This window comes from Diplotaxodon limnothrissa, linkage group LG3, assembly GCF_057381915.1.
Source record: "Diplotaxodon limnothrissa isolate DT_005_m linkage group LG3, D_limnothrissa_male_GT1.1, whole genome shotgun sequence".
Lineage (NCBI taxonomy): Eukaryota > Metazoa > Chordata > Actinopteri > Cichliformes > Cichlidae > Diplotaxodon > Diplotaxodon limnothrissa.
In genome coordinates this window covers 29,217,379-29,226,864 of record NC_140598.1, presented here as the reverse complement: position 1 = coordinate 29,226,864, position 9,486 = coordinate 29,217,379, and the positions used below count along the sequence as shown (strand labels likewise).

The following is a 9,486-nucleotide window of genomic DNA, read 5'->3' as shown; positions in this document are numbered from 1 at the left end:
TGGCCGCTATTTCGGCCACCCTCTCGGCCAGCTCTTTCCTTTCCTGGCTCTGATAGGTACCCGCCATGCCGCCTCCTGGGTTTCGGCACCAATGTGGCATGAATAAGGCACGGAGCGACGTTCAGAGCCAACTTTATTTGATTCACGTCACACCACACCACCACCAACCCCTGAGTCCCCGTGTTTTAACACGGCGGGCGTGATTGCGGATGCCGTGCAGGTGCGTCCGTACGGCCCCGCAGACCACGCCCCACCACAGACATGTTCTTCATGTTTGTATTAAACTTGAGTAAATGTGTTGATCTAGTTTCCAAAAGTTCCAGCAAACACATGGAGCAACACAACGAGAACACACAGAGAGGAGAAGTGAGTGAAGTGGATCAGGTTTTCCCCACTGCAAAACACACCCACACATGTCGGAGAAGTGGGAGGGGCAGTAGGAGGAGCAGTGGTTTGTAATGAACTGTGTGGGGAGGTGAAGGTAACAAAGCCTGGTGGTGTCCCTGTAACTGTGTCGCTGATCCATTTCTGGTACTGAGACACAGGAGTGTAGACTGAAGGAGATGCTGTACATCCAGGCACACTGAAAACTCCACTCTGGAGCCAGACTGATTTACTCTGAGTCATGAGTGGCGCTCCAAGTTTATCCTGTGGAAAGACAGTGATGAAAGTTATTAGGACAGATACAGATGTGTAACTCTTAGAAGTTGACCTTTTTCACCTGAGAAAGTTTTAACTTTGTTGGTAGTTTTGTTGCAAACTGCTCAAATAAATTAAGGGAGTAGTTGATCATCACAGTATATCACAGTCCGTAAAACTTAATCGATGTCAGTCTGTCCAGTTAGGAAACATGAACCACTGTGAATCCATTTCAGCTGCTTTGGTGCAAATGAAAGTGACGATTCCACAGACAGAAAGTTTCAGACAGCTCTTTTAAAGGAATCAGTTTCATTAAATAAATTAGTTTTTTTTTTAAAGAAAAAAAGACCTTTGATTAAATATGAATATTAATATTTATAGACAACGACAGTAAAACAAGTAAACCAAAGTGTGAGTAAAGATGAGATTATCTCAGTGACAGTCAACAACAGATTATAGTAAATAAAGTTGTGGTCACCCAACATGAATTCGTCTCTCTAGTACAGATGATGCTGTCTGGGATCCATGGAAATCTGGCTTTGCACACATCGTTTCCCACTACTGATACTTTTGCCTCCTGCAGGTTATATCTCAATGCCTCTGTTTGGAGAGAATTTAAACATCAAGCTTTTCTAAAGACTCCAACATAATGCTGTAAAATCAAATAAATATTTTATGATTTACCAATGTCACCAAAGCCGATGGCCCAGCTGCTGGTCTCGTTGTTGAAAGTGCTGTTTTCTGAGGCCAAGCAGATCGGCTGAATGTAGTCTGTGAAATTCACAGGAGCCGACAGCTTCAGAAGACAAATATTGTTCTCACGAGTCAACGAGTTGAATCCGGGATGGCAGGTGGCGTTTATCACGTTCAGCCTCACTTTATTTGGGTCTGGATCTAACACCCTGTTGCTGCCCAGCAAGACCACCATGCTACTGTAATCCCTTCACACACAACAGATATTTTTATTGTGCCTCATGTTGATCATTGTCACAGAGCAAAGCAGTCAATGTCACGAGTTTCCTTTTTCCTTTCAGCCCTTTGTCATGTGTGTGTGTGTGTGTGTGTGTGTGTGTGTGTGTGTGTGTGTGTGTGTGTGTGTGTGTGTGTGTGTGTGTGTGTGTGCGCTCAGGTGGTTGAACCTGCTGGCGCACTACATAAATGAGTAATTAACTCTGATGGTCAGATTCATCCATAACACTGAGTAAGTTTATGTTTCAGGTGCTGCATGGAGATCTAGTGTTTGTAGAGGAGCAAGCTCAACAAACATCAGCAAACACACAAACTGTGTGTGATACTTTTTTAAAGCAGGAACTTTTTCCAACATGTCCGGATATGTAACTTACATCTTTATGATTCATTCATGAGTTTCTAAAATCAGATCTTGGATCAGTGATTGTGCTGCTGATAATTCTGTGTTTTTCAAAGGTTGCATGAAAGCATCAGATTAGTTCAGGTTAAACTGGTTAGTTTGCAGGACTGTGGTGAAGGTTACAGAGCTGCTCTGTGTTGGGCTGGTGCAGAGCGTGGTCAGTGTTAGAGTGCAGACACCAAAGTCAATTTATGCCAATCCTTAAGTTCTCTTTTGAATGCTGACATTACAGAGTGCAGGGTTTGGCTATCAGCCGCAGAGCTCATGTAACTCATGTAAATCTGTTTATATGTTTTTGAAGTGAGCAGCGACTGTGACGTGAGGTCAGCTGATCACAGCCTGCACACAAAGAAAACTCACAAAACAATTGACTGTGTGACTGAGTCTTTCCCAGCATGTGTTCGTTAATGAGCCTTACAGAGGTGCGTAGTTGTATTTATTAGCTGCAGGTTCCCCGTTTAAAAACTTTATGCTAAGCTAACCATCTTCTGACATGAATGGACAGAATCATCAATATTTTCATGTGACAGCATATCTTTGACAAACCAATGCTCCGAAAAAACAATGACTTGGATGTGTGGTGTAATTGCATTGTACAGTAGATGTTAATGCAGCCGGTCAGTGTAGTTAGGCTGATGGCAGCTAGAGGGCGAGACCAGTGTGTTTTTGTATAGAATGTTATGTTATGTGTGGGCAGAGCAAGAACAAGAAAATAAAGTGTGGTTATGAATCGTACAGCGTATAATTGAATAACACGACAGGATTAAATTAAATTAATGTGACATCTGGTTTGATTGTTGTGCAGACAACTCTGTACTTTGCAGTTCAGCAATTTGTGTAACAGCTGTTGTTTTTAAATGTTAAAAGAAGTGAGGAAATATTTTTAAAAAACCCATCTCTAGTGCATATAAATATTGCACTTCACCTTCATCATCATATTACTCCTCAACAAAGTGTAAACTTGCAACAGTGACTCACGTTGGTACGGAGGATGCAACTGTCAGCACCCACTGGTCGGTGATCAGAGACCCTGCAGAATAAGTGTTTACAGCAGCGAACCAGGGCCAACTTCCTGGTGCAGCGTCACGAGCTCCTGTGATGCTGCTGCTGTTCACAGCACTTCTGCCACATGCTGACAAGAGAAGAGAGAGCACAGCTAAACAGATCAGCCACCATATTAAAACCACTCAGAGAGATAACACTGATCAATGCTCTGCTGGGAGATCCTGAGCAGTGACATTCATGTGGCTGTTATTTTAACATTAGACTGTGGTTTACATGTGATCCACAAATGTTCCTCCTCTGTGTCAGAAAACTGGAAGATTTTACTGAACAAAATCACATCACAGTTTATAGAAAAACCAAAGTCAGCACACTCTGTCACTGAAACAAATGTGGACCTCACAGTTTTATATGTGCTCATTACTGTACAGCTGACAGAAGGAAGACAAGGTTCAAATGTCTTTGGATGCTTACTGGGCTGCTGTGAGTGACAACCTGGAAATGAGAACACACAGACAAACCTGTTAAACCTGTGAAAGTAAGCACTGACTGCTTTCTTCGAACTTGAAGAACTGATCACACTAAACACAACACTTTTTAGGGGGAGGGGATTGTAGATCTTTAGGTCTAGTTTCTATATTTAAAACAGCTTTTAAGAAAATCTGCATCTTTGCTGAAACAAACTTCAACTTTTCATTGATGATGTTGATAATTTTGACATAAAACCTTTAAACATTAACCCACCAGTTCATGTCTTTGCTTTATAGAAAGAGAACAACCAATCAAATCATTTTCTCACCTTTGCAGAAGAAAATGATCACCACAGTGAAGCAGCACACAAACTGTTGGAGAGCCATGGTTAACTGCACCTCTTTCAGGTCATCTTAGACTTTAAATATGTCAAATTTATGTCCAGCTCCGCCTGTTCCTAGCAGTCATCAGGGCCCCACCAAAGAATCCAGTCAGACTCGTTGGTCTTTGTGCTTTTTGACCACAGTTAAGCATGATTCACTGAAATTTGGGGCAGGTTCAGTTTTCAGTTCAGTTTTATTTGTACAGCCCCAAATCAACAACAGTCACCTGCTACTGTAAGGCAGAGGCGGAGCCAGACATTTGAAACACCCGGGGCTTAGCCCAAAAGGGTCGTATGCATGTGGGATTTTTTTTTTCCCCTTGGGGGGGGGGGGGGGGTAGAAATGACTGAAAGATTAATTGGCTCTGTTTTGAGTTTTGTTCAAAAAAGAATGACTTCATATAGGGAAAAATATATATCACATGTGCAGGACACCTTAAACTAGTTTTTTAATTAAGCAGCAAGGCAGAACAAAGTCGGGCCTGTATCAAGACACGCGGACTAAACCCCAATTCAACCAGACCCAGAACTGATCCAGAATTAAAACAGGACTACAACAGTTCAAAATCAGGACTACTGAGGACTTAACCAAGACAGAACCAGAATCAGAACTAGATGATAGTAGCACTAAAAATCATCATAGACCTGCACTACACTTATTTTTTAATTCTACCAAAGTCCACTATTTAGATTGAGAAAAGTTTATATAATTATTTAGCCTTGTTGTACAAACAAGCCTGCAGAACTTAATAAATATAGAATTTGAAAAATAACAAACCTAAAAAGAAACACTAGGTACGAGATACATGAGGACCTATGATACGGTGATACTTTTGGCAAACGACCATTTGACTAACATGTGTGTCTCACCTGCTCTCGTTCCATCTCTGTTCTGTCCTCATTCTGCATCTCCCTCTCTGTTCCTCTCTCTCTCTCTTTGTGCTGACAATCATCAAATATACAGATATTTACAAACTCTTCAGATAAAAACACAAACACTTTTTTAATTGTAACATCAAATCAGACTAAATGTTTATTTTTTTTAGATTGATAAATATAAGGACGGAAGGCCCAACAGCGCCTCTACTACCTGAGGAGACTGCGGAGCGCACACATTCCCAGATCTCTGATGTTGAACTTCTACAACTGTGCCATCAGCAGCGTTCTGACGTATGGATTTCTAGTGTGGTTCCCCAGCTGCACCAAGGCCGATCAGCAAGCACTCCAGCGGGTGGTGAAAGAAGCTGGCAGAATTATTGGAACAAGTCTGCCAGAGATCAGTAATATCTTCCCCACTCGCTGTCTGAGGAGGGTGCACAGTATCCTGCGGGACCAACATCACCCTGCGCGCCACCTTTTCCATCTGCTGCCCTCAGGGAGAAGGTACAGGTCTATACAGGCCAGAACATCCAGACTGGCCAACAGCCTGTATCCACAGGCTGTGAGGCTCCTGAACTCTCTGCCCCCCTCTCACGGACAATAACCATATCCAACTTCTTAATAGCAATGAACTGGTCTGCATTGGTGCATCATATCTTTATTCTCTTCCCCCTCCTGCCCCCCCCCCCCCTCTTTCTTAAATAGATAACTATCATATCTGATATCATATCTCACAGTACAATAATATTGAATGGGTTGCATTGTTGTACTTTGTCATGTTTCTCAGGTCTTTGTCTGAATTTCTACGAACATTACTTGTCATGTTCTCATGTTATTGCTAAGGATTGTCTTATTGCATTGGAGTCACACTGGGTTAAATATGTACACTTGGGTTTTAAGGGGTATTTATTATTTTCTTCTTTTTTTATTTACGGGTTGTATGGAAGCCCCAAACGCAATTTCATTGTTCTCTGACAATGACAATAAATAAATACTTACTTACTTATAAAAAACATATTTGTTAACTTTGAGAGTAAAGAGAGAAACTATCTGTATTTCTTAATTGCAAATGGCACCAAATTGTATTCATAACTGAGCCACACTTATGGAGCTCCACAGTTCTGTTCCTGGTGTTTTGGTTGACATCTCTTGATGTTCCCATGTCACAGAAACAGGCTCTGTGTTTTGCCTTATATGCATCCACAGCTGTGCCACCAGTTTACTCACATGGACTCTACTAACCTATCAGAAGCTTCTTCAGCTCAGGATGGAATCGTCTGGAGTTTTCTTATTAATTAACAAACTTAGTGTATATGTACTCCTAAATTTGATGAAAGTGATAAAAAACAGAAAGCTCTGTCTCTTTATTCTGACATTTAACTAATTCAAAATATATTTCAATATTTATCTAAAACAAAAGTTTACTCTAAATTGATGTTGTACAGTAAAAATGTTTTATGTTTTCTCCCTAAAGTGTATGTAAATATCTGGTTACAAATGTGAATATCCTGCTGTGTACTGAAATCCCTCTTGTTTTGCATACAAATATACTGAACAACATACAAAGCATAATATATAAAATAACATTTACCTGAGTTTTTTCTTTGAAAGAAGCCTCTAATGTCCATTCTTATATTTCAGTACATAACTGAAACCGATTTAGTCGGGGAGGGTAAGAACTGAAAATATGAAATAAACACATGTAAGCTAAGACTCTCTAAAAAAAATAGCATTTGTTCGGCTTTTCATTTCGCCATTTGTTGATTCACTTGAAGAGCAAGTAACGTAATATTGGTCAAGTGATCAGTTTGATATCAATCTTTCGTGATGCACCGTCATATTTACATTATTTGTACGGTACGAATGATTTGCTTTGGTACCTGCTGGCTCCGTTTCTCCAACAGCGCACTCACGGGCAGCAGCTGACCACACTCCGTTACCAAGTCCCAATCCCAAAAAAATGAAAAGCAAAATAACTGAGAAGCAGGTGAGCATCGAGAATGTATATGAAGTTTTACTTGGCTTCACAAAGAGATGCGAGGAAAGGTTTGATTCGCTTGAAAAGAAGTTGGAAGCCTTCGAACAACGCATTGAAGTAAATACACAGGCGACCCAAAAAAAACAGAGAGGAAATTGACAAGCTGACGACGAAGGTGGAGTCGCTGATGAAGGAAAACAAAGAATTAAAGGAGAGCTGTCGGGAGAGTGCACGTTACCGCAGAAGATGGGACCTCAGAATTTTGGGTCTGACAGAGAAGGACAACGAGAATACACGTGAAACAGTGATCGGCATTCTAACAAGAGTGGTTCCTGTATCAGTGGAAAAACTGCAGCTCATGGTTGATACAGTACACCGACTGGGGAAGAAAGACAATGCAGTGAGCAACAAGGTGCCAAGACCAATCATCATACAGTTCAGCATGAGGACGGCAAGGGATGAAGTATGGAGGAAATCCAAAGAGGCCAGGGTCTGCAAAGAACTGAACATAAAATTTAAAGAAGACTTCTCCAAAGAAGACCGTGAAGCTCGGATCAAGCTGTGGCCCAAGGTGCAGGAAGCTCGAAACAACGGCAAAAGAGCATTCCTAAAGGAGGGTTATGCAATAATAGACGGTAAAAGGATCGATCTGTGAGATGCACTTGAAGAAGTCACTACAAGTTAACCATAAAATGTGGGTATGTATGTGTGTATATATATGTTTATATATACATATCTGTTAAAAATACACAAAAAAAAAATAGGAGAGGGTCAAAAAGCAAAGCCGTAGTTAAACGTGGGCTATCCAGAGCTAAAATTGCCGCATATATAAAGGGGTAGTACTGTGATAGGGTCGGAGTACTGTTATGATTACATAGGTAGGACACTAGGCTTATTCCTGCTTCAAGCACTTTTTTTTTCTTCTAGTAAGTGCCAAGGAAGCCGTTACTGTTCTTGTTTTGTATTTTGTTCTTGCGTTTTTTGTTTTTGTTTTTTCTTTATCTTATAGATGGCTGTTCTATTAAGTTCCTTAAATGTTCGAGGCTTAAAAAACAATGTCAAACGTAAGGCCATGTTCTTATTCTGCAAGGAAATTAAGGCAAACATTTTGTTTTTACAAGAAACACATTCTGGTAAGGAAGAGGAAACATTTTGGAAACATCAATGGGGAGATAGTATTCTTTATTCACATGGTACTACTCACTCAGCAGGAGTTATGATCTTATTCAACAAATTTGCAGGGAGAGTTATTGATCATAAAAGCGACGGAATGGGGCATTGGATCATGGTGTTGGTAGAAGTCTGTGAACAGAAAATTATTCTTATTAACGTGTATGGATACAATAACAGGTCGCTAAATAGAAATATGATGTCTAACTTAAGTAAATTAATTGCAAAGTGGAGTACTACATATGGTTCTACCCAGGTGATAACTGGAGGCGATTTTAACCTGGCTCCTAACTCATGGCTTGACAGACAACCACAAAGAGGAAATCAACCAGAACACGATAGCATTATTTGTGACTTTTGTACGACAACCAATATGATCGATTATTGGAGGATGACAAACCCAAATACGAAGAAATATACTTGGTTTAGTCCATCAAATAAAAACGTATGTTCAAGATTAGATTATTGGCTTGTCTCCCAAACAGTATCATCATATGTTACGAAATGTGAGACCCAGTCAACCCCACTTACTGATCATTGTCTGATAAGTCTCTTATTATCTCTACGTAAACAACAAAGATCTGACAACATATGGAAATTTAACAATAGTTTATTACAAAACGAAGACTTCTGTAAACAAGTTAAAGAACTTAAATCAGAAATTAACAATATGAGCATGACTAATGTCAGTAAATGGGAATGGTTTAAATATAATGTGAAACAATTAGCTATAGAAACGGGAAAGAAAGTGTCTGCCCTACGCGTATGTGAACAGAAAAATCTAATTGAACAAATTCATTTATTATGTGGTAAACCCTGTATGACTGCGGAAGAGTCAGAACGCTTACAATCTTTACAAAATAAGCTAGATGAGGTGTACTTGATTAAAGCTAAAGGAGCATATGTAAGGTCTAGAGCCAAGTGGATTGAACATGGAGAAAAAAATTCATCTTATTTCTATAGTCTAGAGAAGCGTAGACAAACAAAGAAAAAAATAACTAAATTGAGTAAGGATGGTACTATAATTGAGGAACCAAACAAAATAAGTGAGGAAATTAACATGTTCTATAGTAATCTGTATAAATCAAGAACTGAAAAAGAAAATGCAGATATCTTTTTTGATATGATTAAAGACCAGGTAAGAAAATTGGAAGAGGATGATAAAACATGGTTAGAAGAAGATTTGAAAATATCCGAATTAGATACAGCTCTAAAACAAATGAAAAATGGAAAATCGCCTGGAATTGATGGTTTAACGATTGAATTTTATAAAACCTTTTGGCAAGACATTAAAGATTTGTTATTTAATGGCTTTTTGGATTGTTTAAAAAATGAAGAACTATCCCCAACAATGAAAACAGGATTAATAACCTTATTACCCAAACCAAACAAAGATTTACAAATGCTAGACAATTGGAGACCCATAACACTTTTATGTAACGACTACAAATTATTAGCCTTAGTATATGCAAATAGGCTTAAAAGCGTCTTAACCAAATTGATTGATGAGTGCCAATCAGCGTTTATTAAAGGAAGGCAGATTCATAATAACATAAGATTAATATTAGATATGATTGACTATCGATCCTTTATTAA

The 9,486-nt window shown here is 39.4% G+C and overlaps 1 protein-coding gene across 2 annotated transcripts; it reads right to left on the bottom strand.

Annotated features, from left to right (window-relative positions):
- Window positions 1–303: 303 nt before the first annotated feature.
- LOC146635259 (chymotrypsin-like protease CTRL-1) lies at window positions 304–3,867 on the bottom strand. Of its 2 annotated transcripts, none has more exons than XM_085345685.1 (6): window positions 3,810–3,867; window positions 3,485–3,505; window positions 2,987–3,140; window positions 1,324–1,580; window positions 1,118–1,239; window positions 304–648 (listed from the first exon to the last, which is right to left on the bottom strand). In XM_085345685.1, the coding sequence occupies exons 1-6, from the start codon at window positions 3,865–3,867 to the stop codon at window positions 304–306; spliced, it is 957 nt and encodes a 318-aa protein (XP_085201811.1). The 2 variants fall into 2 exon arrangements, with proteins under 2 accessions (XP_085201811.1, XP_085201819.1); XM_085345693.1 differs by having other exon boundaries at window positions 1,333–1,580.
- Window positions 3,868–9,486: the final 5,619 nt, after the last annotated feature.

Bases quoted from the DNA above. Each gene is read 5' to 3' on its own strand.
- LOC146635259 (XM_085345685.1), bottom strand. From the start codon at position 3,867: ATGGCTCTCCAACAGTTTGTGTGCTGCTTCACTGTGGTGATCATTTTC. The intron at 1,581-2,986 runs GTGAGTCACTGT...TTGTGTGTGAAG, and splicing joins GTTGCATCCTCCGTACCAAC to GGATTACAGTAGCATGGTGG. The intron at 649-1,117 runs GTGACCACAACT...GTCTTTCCACAG, and splicing joins GAGAGACGAATTCATGTTGG to GATAAACTTGGAGCGCCACT.